Raw genomic sequence first — 25705 nt, forward strand, 5'->3', positions numbered from 1 at the left:
TATGTGTTTCTCAGCATAATGCCAGGAATTTGGAAGATTAAAATTTTTTTTAAATAATATATAGTTTCTGAAGATAAATCAAATGGGAGAAAGAAGGAGAGATGAAGCCACAATAGAGGAAAGTTAGCAAAAGGCCCAGCAGAAGACACATTTTAGGAATCCCTGAATATCCTGTGATAAACCATAATGGAAAAGAATATGAAAAGGAATGTATGTATATGTATAACTGAATCATTTTCCTATACAGCAGAAATTAACACATTGTGAATCAACTATACTTGAATAAAACAAATTAAAAAAATAGAATACCTGAAATGATGTCACCCCGCTGTGACTTGTGTAGGACAGGTGCAGGGCCAGCCAGGTGAGTTTAGCGTGAGGACACAGAAACCCTGTCACTCCCAAGGCTGGGGAGGAGGGCCGGAAAGGCTCATGGAGAAGAGTCAGCCTGCAGGACTGACAAATAGCCGAGCCCGAGGATGGCTGGGGCCTAAGACAATTCATACCTGGTGGGCTTTTAACCTTTTCTCCCCTCTCCATGCCTCCTCCTTGGACATTCTATATAAACAATGAATGCGCGGAAAGAGCCATGAACAAGAAAAGGAGGCTTAGTAGGGAGAAATCGGTCTGCGAGATGTCAGGGAACAGTGGGAGGGACCCCCGGTCCATTTCCACACACATTTATTAAGCATTAAATGTGGTCTGGGATGACAGTACTGAGAGTACAAAACGCAAGATCTGGTTGGGCCCCCTCCCAGCTAGCTGGCCGGCTCACTGAGACAAGGTGAGTGGTGACACATAGATGATTCACACAGTGTGCATTCACCACCCCCAGGTCCATTTCTTCTGCCTCCTGTTGAAGGGACACGAGGCTGGTTCTAAAATCATGAATTCTGGGGTCCTCCTATCCCTCCCTCTAACCCTGCACCTTTGGGCAAGTTACTTAACTCGTAGTCCATTTTAAAACACAATTGCATCTTAAGGGTTTTTTCTTCAGACACAGGAGTTTCCCTCTTCTCTAAAAAAGAGGGTTACAGCCCTTGCTCTCCCACAGGGGTAACATTATGGGCGTTCTTGAAAGACAGACAAGGGGCATCAGAGCCTCCGGTCCTCCGGCAGGTGAGATGCTCAGAGACACAGCGTGAGAAGAGAATGCCCAGTTTTCTGTCCCTCTTTGGCTGGTTCTGATAAACCCATTCTATCCTTCTTAGAAACTGGGACTTACCTCCCACAGTTACTGAGAGTGGCAGTTACCTAAGAGGTAACTGTCCCCAACCTTAAAGCCAAACAGTTCTGGAGAGTGAGAAATGGAAGATTGCCTGCCATATCCGTAAACAAAGGATGTCACAGTCATCAGTGATTGCAGCCCTCCAACAGGAGCCGGTGAACCCTCAGGGAACTCAGGATGTGAAAACACAGGATCCTGGTCCCAGAGAGCTGAGGTGCATATGAAAGGAGTGATTTCAATAAGCCCAGACTCTTACACCTTCCCATGCATAGAAAGGCGCTAAATTCCTTAACTTGGGATAGCTGGTTTTCCATAACGAACAATAATCTTTTGACGTTTGGACTACTAGCCCTTTGTTGCAAAACTTCTACATAACCTGGCTCTGGCTTCCCCACCACCACCCCGCTGCCCACACACACTGCCTAGGAGCAGTTCTCTCAGGGTTACTTAAGATGCTGCCTCCCGGGCTGGACGTCCTAAAAATTTCCACCGAATAAAACATAACTCTCAACTTTAGGTTGTGAATAATTTTTTAGTGGACAAGAGCAAGCCTGGCACAATGGCAGTATGCAAAGTGCTCAGAGCTGGCCCAAGTAGGTAGAAATCAAGTCATCTTGGGCATTTCAAAAGACCTCTTTTCCAACTCTAGAACCCTTTTTGTTTCATTCCTGGTTTTCATTGGTAAAGGAATCTCCCTTTGCCATAACTACACCGCTTAAGTTTGTCTCTTCTTAGAAACGTGCCGTCCCGGGCAGCCCCAGGATGCCCTCGTAGGAGTCCACTTTCTAGGAGCTGGTGACCTAAGAGGGCCTGGCAGGAAAAGAGCCAGGCCTGAGCAGGAACAGAAGGGTAATGGTTACTGGACCACAGGGAAGACAGAGTGTCTATTTTAAGTGGGAAGGAGAAAACAAACAAAAAAAGAAAAACACATGGGGTGATGGTTTAAAAATCCAAACAAAAGCCGCTGAAGAAAAGACAACAGTTGATCTGAACACAGTGTTTAGCAGATGTAACAGGACACGTATGACAAAAGTGCGATTCTAGACATTGCAAACTACTTAAGAAAACAACCACTCCATACCCGTATTATCACCCTATAACAGTTTCCTATAAGGAATTTAATCCCAACACCAATATTTAAGAATCTCTGGGGGGCTTCCCTGGTGGCGCAATGGTTGAGAGTCCGCCTGCCGATGCAGGGGACGCGGGTTCGTGCCCCGGTCCGGGAGGATCCCACATGCCGCGGAGCGGCTGGGCCTGTGAGCCATGGCCGCTGGGCCTGCACATCCGGAGCCTGTGCTCCGCAATGGGAGAGGCCACAACAGTGAGAGGCCCGCGTACGCAAAAATTAAAAAAAATTAAAAAAAAAAGAATTTCTGATACCAAAGCTGTATGTAACATATGTATGTCACCACCTCTCATGTGGTGTCTTCTGAGAGATGAAGAAGCAGAGAGGACCCCAAGAATTGCAGGCTGGAAGGTTCTGGGCGTGATGGTGTCAGAGGCTACCCTGTCTCTGGGCTAAGCCTAGTGGGCAAAAGCAGTTGCTGGAAGACTGAGTCACTTTACAAGTGTAGAGCATAACTGGCCATTGTCACCCAGGATGGGGGGGTAGAGAAACAAGCAAGTTAAGCTACATACAGAACTCTGCTTTCCCAAACACTGTGCCCCTAAAACAAACATCTCCATGGAAGGCAGTCTATTCTTGCAAAACTTCAGTGCAACTCTGACCCTAACAACACAGAGTCAGCACAGACTCCACAAGTTAAGGGCATGGTCCCCAGCAAGACTGTCCTCACTTCTGACGCCAGCCACAAGTCCAGGAGTTCCCAGGCGACCCACACTTCTGACCAATTGGCTAAAAATTCTGGGATTCCCACACCCCCCTCAGGTTGGATAATTCACTAGAATGACTCGCAGAGCTCTCCTTGCTATTACGGTTTTATTATAAAGGATACAAATCAGGACCAGGCAAATGAAGAGACACACAGAGCAAGATCTGGGAGGGTCCTGAACCAGGAGCTTCTGTGTCCTACGGACTCATCACCCTTTCAGCTCACCGTTGTGTTCATTAATCAGAAAGCTGAACCCAGCCCCAGTGTTAAGGTTTTTGTTTGTTTGTTTGTTTGCTTTTAACTTATTTATTTATTTATTTATTTTTGGCTGTGTTGGGTCTGTTGCTAAGCATGGGCTTTCTCTAGTTGTGGCGAGCGGGGCTACTCTTCGTAGCGGTGTGCCGGCTTCTCATTGCAGTGGCTTCTCTTGTTGTTGAGCACGGGCTCTAGGTGCATGGGCTTCAGTAGTTGGCGGCACGTGGACTTCAGTAGTTGTGGCTCGTGGCCCAGGATCAGTAGCTGTGGTGCATGGGCTTGGTTGGTCCGCGGCATGTGGGATCTTCCTGGACCAGGGCTTGAACCCGTGTCCCCCGCATTGGCAGGCAGATTCTTAACCACTGCGCCACTAAGGAAGTCTTGGTGTTGAGTTTTTATCGCAGCTTCATTACGTAGATATGATTGATTGAACCACTGGTCACGTGACTGAACTCAATCTCCAGCCCCCCTTTCTTCCCAGGAGGAGCTCAGACTAATACAAACCCCCCACCCTCTAATCGCATTGTCGGTCTTTCTGATGAGCTACCCCTGTTCTAAATCATCTCACGGTAGCATAAGCTCAGGTGTAACTAGAGGTTACCTCCCAGGAACAACCAAAGGCAAAAGCCAGACAAATTCTGCATCACACAACAGTTCTGTCCTGGGGGAGAACACTGGCTCTTCAGTGAGACTGGTCTGAGTTTGACTTTCTGCTGTGTGACTTTGGGAATTTACTTAACCTCTCTGAGCCTCAGTTTCCTCATCTAAAAAGTAGAGATAATAATACTGTTATTAGTATACAGAGATCAGCACCGTTCAAGAGAAGTATGATGCCAGTTACGATGTAACGAATCTTTTTCTCATAGCTGCACTTTAAAAAGGAAAAAGAAACTGGTAGAATTAACATTACTTTTATATTTTACTTAGCTCAACCTGTCTAAAATAGCATCATTCCAATATGTAATCAATAGTAAAACAATTATCAATGCAATACCTTACATTCTTTTTTGTACAGAGTCTTTGAAATACAGTACGTATCTTACACATATAGCACACCTCAGTTTGGACTCATCTCATTTCAAGCCCCATGTTGACTCATGGCTACTATATTGGGCAGCGGCTGCAGATAGAGGTGACTACTGTTATCTTCATTAAATGAGTTAATGCTCAGTGCCCATTTTACAAATGTTCCCTAAAATGTGTGTGCGTGCACATGCGCACACACGTGTAGAGGCAGTGACCAAGGCCTAAACTCTAAGGTGCTCTAAACCGTGTGTCAGGCAGCTCCCACAGAACAGCAAATAGACATTCTCTTCTCTGGAAAAGAAACACTTCAACTTGGAGGAGAGAGGCTCTTGGATGAATTATCCACAGTGTGCTCTTTTATTCCCGAATTCCATCTCCCCAACGCACATTTCGATACTGGCAAAATCGAGTAACCATGGACAATAGCTTTCAATGGGAAAAGAAGCCCTGAAAGCAGCCAGATGGGGAGTCTCAAGGAACTCTGAATGGCTGGGGGGTGGGGAGGAAGAAGAACTGCAGGGAGGAGCTTTGACTCATGAAGTCACTGAGCAGCCCCTCCGCTCCCCCTCAGGCCACCTCCCAGCATCACCGCCCAGACACCAGCAAGTGCACCTGCCAATCGCCCCACTCTTCACTTTCTGGAAAATGCTCCACATTGTAAATCCAGAAGAATGTCATGAGCAGGAGATTGATTTCAAGGTAATTATTCAGGTAGCTTTGTAGCATCTGATTCTCAGGACCCAAAACATAATCAAAGTGTCTTTAAAAAAAAAAAAAAAGATGCAGCTATTAATAGGCAAACTCTGTCTCTTTGAATACTGGTGCCCCCACCTTCAGCTTCTCCCAACTTTTATAACCAAGAGCTGCCCATCGCCCTGTCATTCATCTAATTCAGTCCATTCTCAATGGAGCGAGGGTGAAGGTTCCAAGCCACCCTTAAGGTAGGAATGAAGAGATTCACCTAATAAGGCCAGACAAATGCATTTTTACATAATATGCAAGATTAATGATAACAAACTCAACCCAATTCACATACTTCATCAAGAAAGACAAGCTAATTATCTGTCAGAGAATTAGCTCCTATTAGCTCCTATTTAAAGGGCATTTTACCTTAATTTGGCAAAAAGAACTAATGGGAACAGTCTCTCCATCCTGATGTATTCTTTTGACTGCTTAAGCACTCAGAAGACTTCAGCACTGCACTAAAACCCCAGGGTTTAAAAAAAGGGGGGAAAGGGGTAGGGGCACAAACACCTCTTAACACCTCACAAAATCTAACTCTCTCTGTTGTTATTTACAAGGCTGTCCCTTTCAAAGCATCTTATCAACAGCATCAAACTGGGAGTGACTCAGATTTATGAAACAAGGTGGCACTGGCCCTGCCAGATCCTTCACTTCCACAGTAGCTTCTGGTTTTTAATAGTGCTGAATGGGGCCTCGACACTTCCTCACTCTGCACACCAATGCAGAAGCCGGAGATTTACAGCACACGCCTTAGGGCATGTGTGTTGCACACACAATCGGAATTTGTGCAAAGATCTGTGATGAAAGATAAAGACTTTCGTACAAACCAATAACTTAAGTAGGGCGTTGGAGCTTGTTTTCTGAAGAGAAAAGCAGGAATGAAAAAATGAATGGGGATTAGGGGAGGGGGGAAATAAACCCAAGGGGCCTGGCCCCGAGCTTCCATTCCTCAGTGGAAAAGTAGAGAAGCTCCCAAACAAGGGATTCCCTCCAGAGGTTACAATATCAAAAACTTGGAAACAATCTTAACTTCATGAACAGGCAAATGTGTTAAGTAAAATGTGATACATCCCATAAAATAAGACACGTTATAACATTCAGAGAGAACCTATGATGACTGTACAGGAAGCAAAAGTACTTGCAATATAAAGTGAAAATGAATTTCAGTTTCTGTATGAAAAACTCTGCAAAATATGCACAAATATGGGTAAAGAATGCAGAGAATATGTAAAAGTGAAACTAAGCCAGTCAGGGAGATTAGTATGTCATGTAATTTTTCTTTCTAAAATTTTCTTAATAGTCCAACAATGGGTATATAATTGAGTCTTTGCTAACACTTGATTTTATAAGATTTCCTTACATAGAAACAGTATTACTTTCCAGTATGGTGCTGATTCAGAAAAAAGTCCTTATGTAGTTATCTATGCACCCCACTAGAAACACTAGGTTTTTCCAAACCTTTAAACAAAAAATAATCTACCAAGCATCAAAGAGTTGTTTCTACTTAACATTGCACCAGTGGTGATGTCAATTCATTTGACTGTATCTATTACTCATTTATCCCTTGGAGATAAATATATGGTGATGAATTTTTATTGCAGATATATGATATAATTATGGTACATTTGTAATATATGTTAGCTATTATGTACCTGGCATTGTATACAAATTATCTAATTTAATCCTCAATCCCATGAGAAAATTGTCATTACCCTCCCTATTTTATGGATAGGAAAACTGAGGTACACCAAACATTTCGCTCAACTTCATGCTATTAATAAGTGATGAAGTTAGGATTCAAACTCAGCAGTCTGGTTCTAGAATCTGTGCTGTTAATTTACTATATTCCCTCTGCTAGAAAAGATACAAATTTCTAATAGGAAAGCTGAATACAAATGCAAATCAGAAGTCACTTAATCACCTTGTTACAAAGGGGAAGGGAAAGAAAACATGAAGCAACCTGGCCAAACACTTGGACCCACAAGATTTGCTTATTTAATAACAACTCAAATTCAAACCAAAGGATTATACGCCCACTGGGATTTAAAAGATAATTACTGTACAGAGAGTTAGGAAACATGGCTTCTATGCCAGTTCTGCTACCAGCTACTTATGTGCTCTCGGGTAAGTAATCAGCTTCCATATCTGTAAAATGGGACAGTTGAAACAAATACTCAATAATCTGTCTGAATGAATACTACTTCAAGCACAGGGTTCCCAGGGGTCCATCCTGCTATCCTTCAAGGGTGTTAATCATGCTTTCTCTGCCGTCTGTCCCTGCCACACTCCCAGATTACCTGAGCTGTATTTGGAGGCTTAGACTATAGAGAGGAAGAAGAAAGATAAGGAGAGGAAAGCAGAAGATGAAAGCCACAGTTAATAAATAGTTGGATAACATTCTTTTTCACTTATCCCAGAGAATTCACTTTCCCAAAGGTAATGATAACCAACTAGAAATTCTTTCTTCACACACTTGAGGGGGAAAAGAAACCCCATATTTAATATATTATCCACGCTAATAGAACGGATAATGATTATAAAACATAAGCAATCAAATACCATTGGATCTTAGAGTCTTTGGGATGTAGTCATACATACCCATCAGACATTCCTTCTTATTCACTAAATATAAGTTCATACCTGTCTTCCTTCTCACTTATCTACTTCCCACTCTAGAAAGGAAGTATATTAATATGGGCAAAAGAAGGAAGCATCATTCTCCTATCCACAGGCTACTAGGAGAAAGCATTCTAAAGTTCTCCACATTGGAAATACATGGAGCAGAAGCCTCAGAGCACTATGCCCAGTCGCTACCAGGTACCAGCTGAGTGACCTTGACAAGTGCCTGGATCTCTCTGAGTCTCAGTCACTCATATGTAGACTGGAATGTCATCATGAGACATAATGGTCTGAGCACAGAGTCCACTCAGACAGCAAACGTTTCATAAATGCTAGAAATAATCGTTGCGGGTTTCAAACATTTGTTTCATTGATTGGTTGCTCTAGTTAAAAGTCTCTGCCATGACCAAAATTTGAAGTTTCCAAAAGCCGTGATATAATTCAGGGTGAGGTCATTGGAAAGCCAGCTCTTCGTTGAGGACACAGTCAGCCACTCTTAGCACTGGAATTTTCAGTTGAGGAGATACAAGAAAATGGGCAGTGGGCTAAGTATCGTAACCAAGGACACCTCGTAGATAAAGCACACAGTGACCCTAAGGAATGAGATATACAGTGCACTTGTAAATAAACATGTGGCCAGCCTGGAAAGAACTTGGCCTTTGAGATCCTTAGAACTGGGTTTTAATACTTGTTCTGCAACTCACTGGTTAATAATCTGGGGGGAGAAATATTGAATCTCCTCCTCCGATTCCTCTTCTGTAAAACCGGGAATCGAAAACCTCCCTGAACAAGTTGTGCTGAGAGCTAAGTAAGACATGTATGTGACAGCCCAATGCCCAGCACATAGAAAGCAGTCAATCGCTTTTATTTTTTTTCCCCAAACTATCTGGAAACTAATTTTCTAATTTTGAGGATGATAGGTTGGTCAGACCCAGAGTAGTTATATGTGATTAAATGGTGTTCCACGGTCAGAGTAGAATATTACTTCATGAGAACCATCAGAGTGTTCTTATAAATCTTATCATAAAAATATGCTATTTAGTAAGACTGGAAATACAAGACCCAAGAAACTGTCCTCTATCCCATCAAGGAAGCTCCCCTTAGAAGTCTGTCTCATCTTATTATTTTAAGAGGGACACAAACACGCTGTAATAACTAATGACAGTAATTCACAGTCTTGAAAACTGGAACCCAGGACTTCAGTGCAAGAGCAGGAAGGTGCTGCCTCTGCCTCTGAGAGGACCCTCTGCCCTCACACCGCCCTGCTCCCTCTATACCCCTGTTCCTACTTCCTCTCCCCCCAATCTGTTTTTATTTCCCACTTGCCAGTAGAAACAGCTGGTGATATTTAGCCCAGGAGTAGTGGACCCCGGGGCCACGATGCAAAGAATGGGGGAGTATTTCTCCCATAGAATAAGCATCAAGTAGTAAAGCACTGGACAGTCATGTTCTGCCACAGAGTGGTGACAGCCTCCTTACCCAGGGACACAAAATAAAATCACTTGAGCTCACATCATAACGGGAGAAGCTTACGCTCCTCAAGGGGAGGACAGCCTGACACTGCCCCCTGGATCAGGCAGCTTCATCTATTTACTTGATTGAGAATTGGGCAACAGATGCCTGACGGGGGTCCACCGGGTGGGAAGACAAAGAAAACCAAACCCTCTGTTAGGAAGAGTTTAGCTTTGTTTTGCTTTCCATAAAATTCCAGTCTTAGGGGGGCAAAACACACGATGAGGAGGCCCTCACCACAAATAAAGCATTAAGGTGAGATGGATAATGTGATGAACCTGCAAACCTTTTCTTCCTGATAGTGATTTTGCCCTTTGCCAGAGGCGGAGCACGGGGTAATAGCCTTTATCTTATATGAAAAGACCAAGCTGCACAGCTCATTTCTTTATCCAAAAGCATAGGCTCAAGTTTCCTTTTCCTTTAAGTTCCATAAAATATGGGTCTTGTTGGGGCGGGGGGAGTGGGATATATATATATATATATATATTCCCCCCAACTTTTAAGTAATAATAGATGATACAGGCAATAGGCTGAGAAAAAAAGGATGCTAAGACCTTCCTCTTAGCTTATGGATGAAAACATCTAGAGTCAAAGACTTCATAATTAGAAAGGACACTACATCAACATGAATATAAAATGTATATTTTGAAATGTTCTACAATAAAATTCAGGCTGTGGTTCATACTTATTCTTTTCTCTTCCCTCCCATTTTTCTGAATTAGTAAGGTTATATGATATTAATATAGAGTATATAGTACATGGATACATAATAGCCACAGAAAATTTGCCCAAGAGAAACCCACATGGTTTAGGGGAAATAGCACAGGCTTCGAAATGACAGACACTCGTGTTTTCATTCCAGCCCTGTCCCTGAGAGTGGTTTTTAATTGTACTCTCAAACTCTTTTTTTTTTTCCTAAGCTAGCCAAAACCTTGTCTTTGAAATACCATTTACAGTGTTTGTTTGCTTAGCATGTCCTCTTTTCATAGACAGCATGCAGGGAAAAATAAACACAGGTCTTGTCTCTATCAGCAACATGTCCCAAATTAGTGAGGTTCAAATTACAAAGTTCCACTCCAATGCACAGAGGAGGCCTGTCAGCCCTGAGCTTCTTGAGGCAGAGACAGAATGTATGTTTCCTTTTCCATTAAAAAACCGACAAATAAAAAATAAAATTCTGTTCGGATCAAGACTTCAGAAAGAAATTCTGTTTGCCCACACGATGTGCTTAGAAAAGGCCAGACTCTATCTTGAAAGGGAAAAAGGAAGAAGAAAAAAGCCAAAGGCCACACAAACATGTACTTCCCAGGAGAATGATATTTCCTAAAGATAAACTGCTCCCTAAACAAGATTGTATAGCAGTAGAGGCTGAAGAATCCGAACAGGTACATGATCTTCAAGGTGGAAAGAATTTGGAATACTAGCCTGGTCCATATATACGCTCTCATTCTAACATTTAGAGTATCAGAGTTATGATGGCAGATGCCTCAGCCTGAAGACCAGTGCCTAGCACATAGAAGGCATTCAGTAATATTTGTTGAAAAAAAATGAATGAATCTCCTGTACCCACAAGGCTGTACATCTGTGGAACCCAACAGACCCAAAAGTCCCTAGAAACCTGAAACACTTGGGTACAGGGACGCATTTTGATAAATGTTTTCCAGCTCTTCCTGAAACCATTAAATTCCCTAGAAGATGGGATTAACATCATTAACATTTGTCTCATATGTCTATGATCCAGTTAAATATCAGGACCATGAGTCTGCTAGTTTCAAAAGACTTAGGTCCTGGGCTTCCCTGGTGGTGCAGTGGTTGAGAGTCCGCCTGCCGATGCAGGGGACACGGGTTCGTGCCCCGGTCCGGGAAGATCCCATATGCTGCGGAGCGGCTAGGTCCGTGAGCCATGGCCGCTGAGCCTGCTCATCCGGAGCCTGTGCTCCGCAACGGGAGAGGCCACAACAGTGAAAAAACGACTTAGGTCCTTATACTTCTGGACTGAAATCTCAAAATTCAAGAAAAAAGGTAGCAATACTCAAAATGATTGATTAAATATATTAGCTTACTTTGTATGCTATACAATAGATACTGTTATCATTAGATAATAATACACGCACACACACATAATCAACATATCAACCTGGCAAGACCTATTTTTTACACTAAGGCTCTGAAATTAATCATGCATGTTGACCTTGGATGAGCCATAAACCTCTCTAGGCCCCAATTCTGTAACTGCATAATGAGAAGACTGGACGAGATGGATGGTTCCCAAAGTTCGCTGCACGTTAGAACCACCTGGGAGCTTTTGTTTGTTTGTTTGTTTTGTTTTGTTTTGTTTTTGTGGTATGCAGGCCTCTCACTGTTGTGGCCTCTCCCGTTGCGGAGCACAGGCTCCGGATGCGCAGGATCAGCGGCCATGGCTCATGGGCCCAGCCGCTCCGCGGCATGTGGGATCTTCCCGGACCGGGGCCCGAACCCGTGTTCCCTGCATCGGCAGGCGGACTCTCAACCACTGCGCCAACAGGGAAGCCCCACCTGGGAGCTTTTAAAAGTCTTGATGTTCCTGCTGGACCCCAGACCAGTTTAATGAGAATCTCTGGAAGTGGGAACTGAGCATCCCAGGTTTTAAATTGCCCCAGGTGATTCCAAGGAACAGCCTTCAGTGAAGACTCTTGGACTAGGTGACCTCTAAGGTCCCTTCCTATTCTAAAACCTGAGGTACCTGAGTTCAGAAGAGGTGACATGACCTCTCCTGGGATTAGAATTTCTGCCCCTTGTGTGTCGTGTACCTTTATCTACCTACTAGAATTAAATTGCCTAGGGACGGGACTTCCCTGGCGGTCCAGTGGTTAAGACTTCACCTTCCGATGCAGGGGGTGCAGGTTCAATCCCTGGTTGGGGAGCTAAGATCCCACATGCCTTGTGGCCAAAAAACCAAAACATAAAACAGAAGCAACACTGTGACACATTCAATAAAGACTTTAAAAGTGGTCCACATCAAGAAAAAAAAAAATCTTTAAAAAAATCTTTAAAAAAACAATCGCCTAGGGACTACAAAGCAACACATTTCTATGCCCATACTCCTCCTCAGCAATGCTGAGCCAGGGAGAGCCTGGCTGCCGCTTACACCGGGATGAAGGAAGCAGGGGCAGCTCCTGGTCAGAGGCACACGCCAGCTCCTGAGAGCACAGGCACCACAAGGCTGCGTGGTAGAGAGTGTTTCTGCTCCTGTGATTTTGCCAAATCTCCCTTCCTCTACCCTGCTTTTTCTCATCTAAAAGCATCATCTACCGCTGCTAGGAGAGGAGTTTCTTGAACTTGTCCTTGAGAAGCCAGATGGTTAACTTAACTGATCTGAATGGTTGAGGACAAGTGGTTCCTACTTAACATGCGCCCTAGTGCTGTGCTCAGAACAAGGGCCCATTCCCCTCCCGCGCCCCCACCCAGTCTTATGGAAGAAGTTCTGAAAGGCCATGGTGGGTAGGAGAGCAGAGCCCAGGGACCTGATTTACTGAGATCGATCTACATGCCAGACACTCTATTTACATTGTCTGAGTTCATCCTTGATGTTGGAATTATCCCTGTTGTACAATGAAGAGAAACGGGCTCAGAGGGGTAACCTGAGTTGCCTAAGGACACCTCTAGCTGGTCAGCCGAAAAAGCCTCGATTGGAGCTCAGGTGTATGTGAGCTAAACGCCACTCTGCTGAACACACAGTGAACAGGGAACAGCTTTTCAGTTTCAGTTAGGAAGCAGAATAGTACATCCAAAAGCTTAGAGAGGGTATAGGCAAATGTGAACCAATTCAGGGGAGGGTTCAAGACTTAAAGACATGAGAGGGTCTTTCAATGCATTTCCTCCTTTTCCCTCCACCTTCCATCTCATCACAACTCAAAGCTCCGAGAACTTTTCAAGATGAAGCACACTCCCGCTCCTCCCACCTCCCCTTTTATAGTCAGACTACAATCCTTATTCCAAAAATAAATCAGCCTGATGAGAGGCCAGAAAAAGCAACGCTTAATAGCTTTATACTTTCATTATTTAGTTATGGGACATTCGTTGGACAGATTTATCATCACGTTTTTACAAACTCCCCTACAAATAAATAATTCGAGGATATGCCCAAATTACTCTGGCCTCCTGACCCAACACGTCTTTGTAATTACTTGGCACTCCAACTGTATGCTACTTAAATTAGGTAACAGTCACCAAGTTATTTTTAAGCCCTAGCAACACCACACACACACACACACACACACACACACACACACACACACAGCTAGACCTAGCTTGTTATCTGCACTCCTTTGGAAGAGGAGCTAAAATTGCACTTTTACTGATACCATCATTTCTGTTCGACCAACAGTAATCATATTAAGCTACAGGTACTGAGTGTTCACCCTGTATGAGGAACTGTTCTAGACACTTTGTACCCATTAATTCATTTAATATCTAAACTACCACCATGAGACAGCTACTGTTATATCCTTTTTGGTAAATGAAGAAAGCAAGGAAGTAAGTGAAGTAGCCATCAGTCAAGGGCACAGAGCTAGTAAGGGGCGAGCCAAGACTAGAGCCCAGACAGGCTGGATCCCCAGTCCTGCCTGAATCTCTCCACCATTTGCTATAAGGCGAATATTCAGCCTGTTTGGATATTCAACAGAAGCTCAGAATAACACATTTGTGAGTATATATTATGCCCTTATTCCACCTGTTTAAAAAAAAAAAATCCTCCTAACATCCCTGCCAGACAAGAGGAAGACTTTTGTTCCCCTCACAAAACAAAGCAGGAAAGAGAAAGAATATTTCCCCAGGGTCTCTGATTTCTGAGCATAGACCTTCACCTTGTCATCAGACTCAGCACTGCCTACAAGTGTCTACTTCAGAGCCCTTTTTGACTATGGGAACATGCGCCATCTATGTTGCTCATTTCAGGAGCTGCGAAGGAAAGTTTTCTAGCGTAAGAAGCTCACTCTCTCTGTCATGGAATCTTCCCCACACATCAGCCTCCTGAACTGATGCTCACTCTTCTCCCTCCCTCCCCCCAATAAATGTCTCTGATACAGAGGCAGGCCTGCTGGAGGATGAAGCAATCAGTCACTCTTTGTTTTGTGACAGCACAGAGCAAGTACAGGCACGGGTCCTGACAGACCCTTGTGGAAGAGGAGCACTAAAGACCCCCAAGGAGGTGCCTGGAAACCTCCCACTCTGAGGGGGGGCGGGGGTGACGCTTCTCCATAGACCTGAGAGCCAGTTAGTCAGAGTGGAATTTCAAGCTGGAAACTCTCTCAACATTGGGCACATGACACCAGGGTTTAGGAGTGAAAATGTTGTCCATACTGTACGATACAATATTCCCAGCCTTCTTAATTTGAAAATATTAAGTTTAAACCTGAAACATATTGAAATACAGTCAAATATTGTCTGTACTCTAAAATCTTTCAACAACCAAGAACAGAAGAGACAGCAAATAGGGAAAGTATTAATAATTGTTTAATCTGGGTACTAGGTATATGGGTGCCCATGATACGCTTGTCTATGTTTCTCTATATTTGAAATACTTCATAATAACAATGTTAAAGGCATAGACTGTCTTTAAAGAGGAGGTGATCGTAGACTATCCTTTCCTACATAGGTAAAGGACAAACGATTTCCCTGAACACAGCCTTGATAACAAGAAAGGGAGCCTTATAAACATCATAGCAAAGATGGTAGCTCTCATTCTGAAAAACCCAGAACTGTCTAGCCTCCTTATTGAGTTGGGTGAGTAATCACATTAAGCCTCAACTTTGTGTAAAACAGCTTGTAATTCTTTCAAAGACTTTGTAGGTCTCTAAATATTTATTCATTTGGATCAATTTTTGCCAGGTTGAATAGAAGCACAGGTCTGATGCCATTTATTCTTCGGAAGATGAGAATAAAACACAGATTCAGACATAGGTCACAACAGGGACGGGACTGTAAATTAGAATAGGAACTTAATCCCAGGGGCTTCTGCGCCTCTGATCAGTTTCTTCCCAACCTGACACAGCATTACTAAAATGGTATCTGAGCAGCCGCTCTACTTGACAGGCAGCACCAAAAATGGAGAACATGGCATTGAAAGAGGGGGACATAAAACTTGGACAGGGAGGGTAGCAACCGGTGTTTACAAACATAAACCAGAGAATCAGATGGGTCAGCCATAAATTACCCGAGATTATACTGAAATCTCTGAAAATAAATTAATGAAGCCTTAGAAGTTTCGACCTTCGATTCTAACTACCCCCACCCCATATCTACCCTTCAAAACTCACTCATTCCAAAATGGTACCACCACCACTCCTGCTAAAATAAAATCTTACATTACTAATGGAGGGGGTTACTAAAATAAACCTCAGCAGAGAAGCCAGACCAGAATGGTCTGCTTGACCCACTCAAGAACCTAGGAGAAGTTGCTGGCTATGCCTTCTGAGAGACGCCCACCCCATTTTTCACCTCAGTGGTGCTATGGTATTAACCTTTGGTTTACCCAGATGAAAGGGTAGCTAGGGGCATTCGAATATCAATCTCTTTCCCTTCCTTCCCATCGTGGTCCCAATTTTAGGCCATTCCCCCAAAAGAGACCAAAATAATAATGACAAAAATAATAAAGTAGATTACTGACCCTTTTGCTCCTGAACTACATATATTCAACAAAATTCCCAGATATTTGAAGAAAGAGCCCCCCAAACTACAAATAATCCAACCTCTACCACCAGTGCGTCTTCCAGGTCGACCGCCGCTGTGTCTCACCAACCCGAAAATGATGAGTCCTCACAGCGGCCTCCCAGGCACCCAGTGGTGATGTCAGCAGCATGTCCAGCCCCGCCCCATTGAGGCAATCTTCCTCACTGACACTGAGGAACAGTGCGGGCTGCCCAAGCTCTCAGCTGCATCCACCGGAGAGGGGGAAAGGAACCCCACTTTGATCAGTAACACCTAGGAGATTCATTGCCCAGTGATTGACAAGCCACACTCATACACAGCAATGCCCACTGCAAAGTAGAGGGTAGAATCTCCACCTCTTCCTAATCACCCTATGTTCATGTCCAGGGTCATCTTCATGTGGATTATTTGATGCCTGTCCTCAGGTCATACAGACACAAAAGGTCTGCTTTCCCTCAATGACATCTACTCTACATGAGCAAGAGACCACCCTCAAGATCATTGCATTGGTTCTCCCCTTCTTGGCTCCCCAAGACAAACTATTACAAATGGGAAGTTTGTAGACTGTATTTTCTCATCCAAAAAAGATGAGACAAGCCAAGATCACGGGGACAGAACGCTAGCTGGGTAAACCTACTGGGAATCACTCAAAGTCAGCCAAACAAGAATACAAAACAATAAAATACAGGGGTACACAGAGGAAATCTGAGCATATCTGTAACCCCAAGAAAACCCATCAGCAGCACCAAAAAAAAAACACCTGGAAGCTGCTGGGAACTCTCTGGATGCAACTTCCATAATGTTCTCCTTTTCCTGAGGGCCCACCAGCCCAAGGAAAGCCATACTTTTGTGCTAGCTGAGCCCAACAAGAGCAGGTTCGAGGGCAGTAAAGGTGAGCAGAGGGGATGAGGTCAAAGACATTCAGAACTGTATTTCTAAGAACACTGCTTAACAAAAGGCAGAATGCACCATTGGGAAGACAAGAAGAAGAATGGCAGAGCTGGCCCACAAAGGCAAAACTACTAACTTGCTCAGCCCAATGGCCTGTTGCAATTTAAATATGCAAGGTGTTCAAGGGAACCCAGCGACGTCTTTGGTCCACACACAGCACGAGACTGGCTGGTGATGTGGCCCAGACTGTATGCCTTGACTCAACACACTTGGGAAGAGAAGAAACAAGATGCCTGTCTCTCACTACCACCACTGCCCCCTGACAGAAGACACCGAAGATGAAGCGTGGTGTGCAGTGCCCCAAAGGATGGCATCCAAGGGCAAAGAAGCACACCTGGGTTGGATACAGGATGTGGGCTCCACTACTAGGTTATGCAATGCTGTGTGGAAAGAGCCCAGAGACCAGGGAGCAATTAATTCCTGCTGCCAGGGCTCAGCGACACTGACCTGCCAGTTATTCTGTGCTCAGTGGGGCAAGTGACCCGCCACCCCATCTTGGGAGGAGCCATGATGCCAACGGTCATCAGGTGACGCCAGAAGGAACGATGGGGGGATGGGGAGTATTTCATAAAAATGACTCTGTCCCTTGAAGCTTTGGCAGAGGAACGGATGTTTGGGGTGAACTTATACTTTCTGAGGGACCTTCGAATAAGGCTCTCTGCCCTTCCTGAAGGTCACTTTCAGAGTGGTGAGAAAGAGGAAGCACTTCCCACAAAAAAACTGGTACCTGGAGGTTTACTTGTAGTTCACCACAGTTGCGGTTTCCTCTGTTCCATCAACTTTGATTAAGTCTGAGAGACAAGAACTTTCCAGCTAGTTTGACTGGACTAGAACTACCAGACCAGGCACGACTGGAGATGCCATCTGGTGTCATAAAGCCCCTTTAGAGAAAGAGGAGAAAACGGTCTCCAAGAGGGGAAATGACTTGCACAATGCAAATGAGAAGGTGAATCAAGACCAGAGCCCAAATCTTCTGGCTTTCAGTTCAAGGCTGCTGGGTTTCTCTCCCAACCCCAAAATAATTGACAGGGCATGGAAGGGAAGACAAGAAGAAGAAAGGCAATTCTGTTTTGTTTTGTTTTTTTGCAGGAGGATGCTGTTACTTCTAAGAGAAAACCCAGAGTGACCGCAGGCTTACCAGGACTGCGCTCAGGAAGGGGGTGGGGGCATTACCTTTCAACACCAGAGGTTCTTTGCCTTCTCTCTTCAGGGACTCGAGAACTACATGCAGTGGCTGGGAGGGCATCACTCGGCTCGGTTCATTGGTATTCTCATCATAAACTATAATTTCTTTGGAAAAGATCCTCTTGAAAGAGTCCTTGCCTTCCCTACAGGAAATCAAGTCTAAGACAGTGATCTTGCCCTGCTGCAGTCTCCGCCGGCTGATCTTATCGGCACAGTTGATGTGGACAGCTCCTTGGATGTGACTCTTGTTGTACTCCATGAAGGGCCGGCAATCAATGATGACAGGGCCCTGGCTCGGCAGGTGACTCTTGCTGCATTTGGTCATCTTCTTTGCCAAGTCATTGGGGTAGATTATTTTGATGCTGGCTAGCTGCTTGGGGGTTCCTGACACAGGGCTGCCCACCCCACCTGATGGACTTAGAGAGCCTGCGTTCTCACTGTTGTTGACCATCTGGTTGGCCGGGCAGGTGGTAGAGCTTCCAATGGTGGTGGTGGTGGTGGTGCCGGCGGCAACGGCTTGGGTTGGGGCCTGATTGTCCTTGTCGTAGGTTGCCACAGTGCAGCAGCTGGCACTGCTGCATCCACAATTCAGGGAGCGGGCAGAGCCGCTGGATGAGGGCATATACGTCAGATTCGCAGCCTTTAGGGACACAACGGTGGTGGCGATGACAGGAGGGTGGCTGGTACTGCCAGGGGTGGCAGAGCCAAGGTAGCTAGAGTCTAAACAAAGGTTGAGATCCTGAGGTCGTACAGGCCTAGACAGTGCCACCACTACCCTGTCGTCTAAAGGAGACGGAGGCATGAGGAGGCTGAAAACTGGCAATTCAAGAAGAACTCAAGACAGTCTGTAAAGAAGGGGAGGGGGGAAAGAAAGAATAAAGTCATGTGACACACAAGGCAGTTGAATCCAATCCCTAGGAAGGGGCTTTGCATCCCTCTGAGCAAAGTCGTCCTAAGTGCCCTTTATCCTGTCACTCTCAAAGCCTGAAGCTCCTTGCTATGGATTCAGAGAGGATGCAAACCTGAGGACCCCCCAGTTCTTGCTATAAGTCTAAGGTTAGGTGTAAAGTCTATGCACATGTTGATGCACAACCTGTCATGGACCCACATCCAAATTCAGCCTGAGAAAAGGTAAAAGCACAAAGAATTAGAAAAGCTGAAGACAGAAGGGAAGGCTCTTAAGAGGCAACTCTTCTGGGCCTCATCTCCTGGGCAGAAGTATAATGCAACCGTCTGAGAAAGACCCATGCGTCCACCCGTGCATACTTTCCATGTAATTCCTTCACCCACTGCAAAGGCAAAGGAATGACCAAGAGTGCTGGCATGGCTCACGGGAATATACGGCAGCTAAATATACATCGGGGGCGGATGTCAACTTTCTGCACGTCAAAATGAAAGCATCCCCCTAAGTGAATCTCTTTAACTGCCAGCTATTCTTACTTTCCATTCTACTGAGTCCTTTGAAAAGCACAACAAAGTCATATTAAAACCTCCCATGTTTCCAATTAGCCTCTTATAAAGTAATCTGCATTTCCTCTTTCATTACAAACTAGTCTCCTAGAGTGAAGCCTCAAGCCAAGGAGCCAGGTGTGGAAACCCCAACTCTGGCAGATCCATCCCTTGGATGGCTCCCTTGCTGCACCACCCCTCCACTTCTGCCTTTAAGAAAAGGACCACTTCAACTCTCCTCCCTCCTTCTTTCCCCACAGGCACATCCTAGAGATCTTCTCAATGGGAGGCAGACGCTATGCATCATCTTTCAATCCCACACAGATATCCCCCCTCTTCAAGAGGATGGATTCATTAAGAAAACTTCCCAATGAGCCCGTCCTTGTGGGAAGTAAAGAGTTGCTCAGGGGTCTACCTCCTGTCTCATGAGAGGGCGCGTGCAAAGGGACAGTTCCTTCCTCCCCGTAGGCACAGGGGCACTCCACACCCAGGCTCTGATGGCTCCTCTCCTATTAGACATACACACAGAAAAGAACCCAAACCCCATGCAAGAGTAGCTCATCTAAACGAACTTTAAGAGATGTCTGGGAAAATGTCATCGAACATCCCTCTACACAGGACTGTCACCCCTCTCTGACACAGAGCCAAAGTGTCACAGGCAGAATCCACACATTCACACACACAGGGGCACGCACCTATCACATCCACAGATCGCCACCGACTCAGCTTTCTCTCACCACCTTTGGATGGACAAGAAGGATCCAACCCCTTTTCTCCCCCCTTCCTCTTTTCTTTCCTCCCTTCTTTCCTCCCTTGCCCTCCCTCCCTCCCTCCCTCCTTCCCTCCCTCCCTCCCTCCCTTGCGTAGTATTTTTTGAAGAGCAAGTACTATTCCAGAAGCTATAGCTGTTTCCCAGCTGGACCAAGCAGTGAAAGTCTTTGCTATTGTGTTACCTGGTAGGGTACTTCCCAGGATCAACAGTCCATTTCCCTTGAAAGGGACGCATGAGCGTGTTCACGGAGACACAAGCTGGGACCCCCACCTCCACACGGAGTGCGCGGCGCACACACACTCTCTCTCACACACACGCGCGGAGTGTATAAGGAGATCTGTATCCCTGCAGCAGAGGGTCGGGCGTAAATATATATTGCCCGTGAAACCATCCAGACTAGCCTAGGATACCTCCCAGAGAAATACTGAGCTATCCCCTCTCCCTCGCTAGTCGTCCTCCACCTCTAGTCAGGGGCTGGAAAGAAAACGAAGTGGTTAGAGAATGCTCCTTCCCCACTCCTGGGGAACTTAACATCCCCCTTCGCAACATAGCGCACTAACAAGTCCCTGGCATTTAAAACTGCCGCAAAGCGTCCCAACAAACCTCATTTTTTCCTCGCCCCCAATCTAAGTAGACTGCAGAGAGAGTAAACGCACAGGGCAGCGTGAGCCAACAGCCGGAACCCTTTAACCTCACCTGCTGTGGCTCTTCCGTGAGCATCGCAACACACACACACCACACACACACACACACACTCACGCACATACTCACTCACACTCACACCGCCTTACACTCCCGGGCTCTCAGGAGTAGCCACGGTGACTTCCACTTACTTCATAAATAAGTGTAACCCTCCACTATCTGGCGCTCCGCTTCGGCTGTGGATTCGCACATTCAGCCCTCATTCACTTGGCTTCATTGATCTCCAGCAGCAACATAGTTACTTTCTCTTTTGCTACACTGTAAATGTAAGGTTCTGAGGGGGCGGGCCGGCTGCCGACCGACGGCGCGTTGGACCAATAGAAATCCAGAGAAAGCTAACCGCTACTTCGCTGCAGCTCGCGGCCAATGGGTGGCTGGAGAGGGCGGAGCCAGGGCGTGGCCTTGCCTCCTTAAGGAGGGTTTATCCGACGCCGCTTTGGGTCCACAGTGTTATAACACGGGCGGTGATGTCATTGGCAACCAATCAAAAACTTAAAAGGGCCAACAGGGGCCCGCGCGGAGCAGCTGCTCTCTATTTACATGTAAACCGAACCGGCAGGATGCAGTTAACCCTTTCCGGAGCTGGATTGTCAATGGGCTGGACTCGCCGCTCCAGCTAAAACTGGCTCTGCCCACTTGGCGGGATCCCCCTAAGTCCCCTCATCCCGGGACAGACCACGCTATTTCTTTTCCCTTCTTACTCTGGACGGATGATCAAACGTGTTGGAGTAACTTTCTACAGGCAAGTGGCAACGAGAATGATCACTCTCCCCAGCGGGAAAAGCAGGTTCTCCGAGTCGCTCGACGTGACTTGATAAACCCAAGATTCACAGATGTCGCCGAGCCACCCGCGCGGGGGGATGCATGCGAGCACGCGGCCAGGGGCGTCGCTTCTTCTCCAGTCCGCGGCTTGGAGCCACGCGCTGGGGGCCTGGGCTCTGGGGCGTCTGGCGAGCCGGCCGTCCGCCCACGGGCAGTGAGGCCCTCCAGCCTCGTCGCGGCCCGAGTCCTCCGGGGCCACCCCCTCGGCCCCGCGCCGCCAGGAAGCGTCGGCCGCCCGCCCGCAGACGTCGCTGCCCCTCCGGCTGCCCTACTGCTACCCGGCGCGGAGGTGGCGCGGCGCCCTCTGGCTCTCCTACATCTGCGCCCCGGTCACGCCCCCGCTTTCCCCGCCTGCCTACCAGGGCTCCACCCGTAGCACGAAGGCAGGGCTGCGGAGGGCTGCTTGGAGGCGGCGGCCTGGACCCGGGCCAGAAGCTACGGGGGGCGCGCCCCGAGGGGCGGCACAGGAGCCACCCCGTAGGCCGGGCGTCCCGGGGCCAGCAGCGCGTCTGCCCCGCCACCCAGGCCTGGCCCTCTGCCCGCCCGCGCCCCCTCTCCCACCCCGCCTGCAGGGTCCCCGCGCCCCGCTCCTCAGAGCCGCGCGCCACCGGCCCGCAGCCCGCCTTCCCCGCGCGCCTCGGCAGTTACCGGCCACCGCGTAGGGCCCCAGCGAGCCGAGGACCGCCTGCCCGGAGCTTCTGGAACAGCGGCGGCTGGCGGAAAGGAGCCGGAGCTGAGTAAATAACCGACTGAGTGTGGCCGGCGGAGCGTCGTGAAGGCGGCGCTCCCCTCTTGGTTCTCGCGACTTTCGCCGGAGTGGTCGCCGGCTGAGGCGCGCGGCAGAAGAGGGGATTGGACTGGGGGGAGAGGGGGTGGGAGGATGGCGAGCCTGCCTGTGCATCATCAGGAAAATATCAGGGAAACTGCGGGAAAGTCTTGGGGTACGAAAAGAAGTGGAGATGAGATGAACTGCAGAGAGTTTGCATCAAGGAACCCTAAAGAAATAGAGCTTTTTTTTCCTTTTCCCCCCTCTCCTGTCTGAGAGAGCGCTAGAGAATATTTTGACTATGATTTCTTCTTACCAGATTGAAGGTGTTTAGAGACGTACTTCAGGATCCAAGCCTAATAAGCAAGCTAAGTGGCAGTGACATATTCATGTCATTGGCTTTAAGTGCAGATCTGAAATCTGAAGATGCCAAACCTTGGCCGGCTGACCAGCTATGCTCAATGAGCTGAGAGATCCCTCTGGGTACCTCTGGGGATATATATATATTCTCATATTCCCATATATGCATAGACACACAGTCCGGGTTTCACGACAGTGTTTCAGACTGAAGTAAATGCATGCAATCATCTTAAACAGGAAAGCATTTTTGTTGCCCCACGCCCCCCGACTCACACACCAACACACATAGACATTACCCCTTAATGATAACTAATGAGCGGTTAAGGTACACCATTTGATCCTTACACCTTTGGGGACCAGCAGGTCCTGGCCAAGAAAGGTGGGTTCTGGATAATTTCCACAGAAATCAGAAAAGAACTTCCCAGAGGCTCTAACCCTGGATCTATTTGGAACTTTAATAGCTTGCCTTTTCCTATCCATAGATAAGTATTGAAAAAAAATTCACTAACTCAAGGTTGGAGAGTTCTGGTTATAAGTCCTGATTCTGACTCTCTTCTCTTGTATCTGTTCATCCAGAGTCACTGTATTTATTTATATATAAAATAGTAAGACCCCAGCTCAGAAGAAAAAGGAAAAAGTTCTGGTGCAAGCACTCAGGGGAGAAAAATAGGATCCTCTGCAGATAGGGCATTCAGTAAAAAAAAAAAAAAAGCATTGTCTTTTTGCTTTAGCAAATAGGGTCCCTCTATTTAAAAGTACGTATGATCTATAAGTTATGAATTTAATGCTAATACCTCAGTGTCTATCAGTATCTAAGTCCAAATAAGTAGGAATTTATACAATTGCAGAATAGTTCTTAACAGCCTTTCTACAAGGCCCAGAAGGGGAAAGTAACTTTAAAAAGAAATGTAATTCATTGAATGAGATGATTATTTTATTAGAGTTTCAAACTGGTGAATTATTATAATTTAGTTGGCTAAGAATCTAAGCCATCCAGGATGAAAAATTGGGAAAGATGGCAAAATTCCTCATCATTTATCAAGCCTGAAACATGGAATAAATATGTTATTAACATATACAAAGATGTAATTATTTTTTAAATTAAGCATCTCTAAGTGTATAGTTCATACTAAAATTACAGTGGTAGAAAAAAAAACAGATTACAAATGGATTTTTTTTTTAGTCACTACTCTTCTAAGCTTCTTTTGTACAAAACGAGGTGATTTTGTTCCATTTTTTGAGTCATAAATGTGGAAATAGTATCTGAAGTACTACCCTTAGATTTAAATTTGTAATACCAACCAGCCAATGGCTATGAACCTGATCTGTGTACAAATCACCAGCAAAGCCTTAATGTTCAGTTTTAGTCCCAAAGAAACAGTGAAGCATCTTCTCTGCATTTGAGTGTTCTAACATGATTGTACCGAGCCATTTCTTTGTTCCTACAAACAAACATCATGAAAAAAATATTTATTGTTTTTTTCAGGGCAAAACACCATGTGTTAAAGCAAAAAAGATGAAGCTAACTTAAGCCAGCATATAAGACATAATACGGATAATGTCAAACAAATGTATTAATTAAATGACTGCCTTTATGTTCACGCAAATGGTTAAGTATGTGGAAGTGATGGCAGCAGGTTGGGACTGGGTGAGAGCCAAGTTTTCAAAATAATACTCAAGGTCAAAGTGGATTCCTGGAGGTACAAGAATGAAGGCAGAGAAAGGCTTAGAGAAAATTTAGCAAGAAGAAATTGCAGGATAAAGGTGATATTAAATCAGCAAGAAGTGGGGAATGAGCTGAGGGATAGAAAAGTGAGGGGGCAAGCAGTTGAGGTCACTGAGACCAGCCTGTTGAACTATCCTGTGACATTTCTAGGCCTAGAGGAAGGCTGAGGAGAAGGATCCCCTGCAAGAGGAGACCACTGCAGTACCTGCGGGTGAAGGAAACAGAAGTGGACCCATCTGCCTGTCTCACTGTCCGTCAGTTTGAACACAGGAGGTCTATACACATCTTTCTCTTTATTCATGGGTAAAGTGCACTTGGGACTCAGGAAAAGGCTCTGAGGCATTTAAGGTTCTTTATCTGTGTGTTCCGGTGAGGTAGCCACTTGCCACATGTGGCTGTTTAATGCATAAAATGTGATACGTTTGATTTGAGATGTGCTGTAAGTTTAAAATGCACACTGGATTTTGAAAACGTCATATAAAAAATGTAAAATATCTCCATTACTTTTAAATTCATTACATATTGAATTGTTTATAGTTTGAATACTTTGGGTTAAATAAAATATGTTAATAAAATGAATTTTACCTGTTTCGTTTTTACTTCTTAGACTATGACTATTAGAAAATTTCCACTGACTTACGCAGTTTACATATTTCTGTTGGCCAGTGCTGTTCTAGAACCTGTAATTGCTCCTTCAATTTGAGGTCACTTTGGTGCCAAAGGCACCAGAACCACAGAATGCTAGACCTGGAGGGGACTTTAGAGCTTATCTAGGCCAGTGGTTTTCAAACTGTGTTAGGATGAGCCAGAGGGAGAAGGGATGCAATGCAAGTGGGGATGAGTGAATCCAGGCAACAGTGAGCTGGTGGGGCTCTGAGGCCACGTCCCACCCTGCCACTCCTCCACACTTGAGATGTATATGAATATATTATTCCTGAAACTCCAAAGTAAGATTCTGGTACTTTTATGTGTTCTTCTTTTTTTTTTTTTTAATCCCGGTCCACTGTTTTACCATGAAGCCAATCTGAGACCCAGAGAATGGAGAGGGCATGGCCCAACACCATGC

The 25705-nt window shown here is 45.7% G+C and overlaps 1 protein-coding gene across 3 annotated transcripts in view; it reads right to left on the minus strand.

Annotated features, from left to right (window-relative positions):
- Positions 1 to 25132, minus strand: part of DUSP10 (dual specificity phosphatase 10) — a 43579-nt gene extending 18447 nt beyond the window's left edge. Inside the window, exons 1-2 of one of the 3 annotated variants that reach the window (XM_081225872.1) lie at positions 22436 to 25132; positions 18031 to 18887 (exon numbers count right to left, since the gene is read on the minus strand). In XM_081225872.1, the coding sequence (XP_081081998.1) occupies positions 18031 to 18844 (814 nt within the window). In that variant the 5' untranslated portion in view covers positions 18845 to 18887; positions 22436 to 25132. Of the gene's footprint in view, positions 1 to 18030; positions 18888 to 21096; positions 21209 to 21666; positions 21739 to 22435 lie in introns of those variants that run through there. The other 2 variants (XM_081225871.1, XM_081225870.1) reach the window with 2 other exon arrangements.
- Between the last annotated feature and the right edge of the window lie 573 nt (positions 25133 to 25705).

The sequence above is a fragment of the Mesoplodon bidens genome (genome assembly GCF_964165515.1).
Source record: "Mesoplodon bidens genome assembly, chromosome: 2".
Lineage (NCBI taxonomy): Eukaryota > Metazoa > Chordata > Mammalia > Artiodactyla > Ziphiidae > Mesoplodon > Mesoplodon bidens.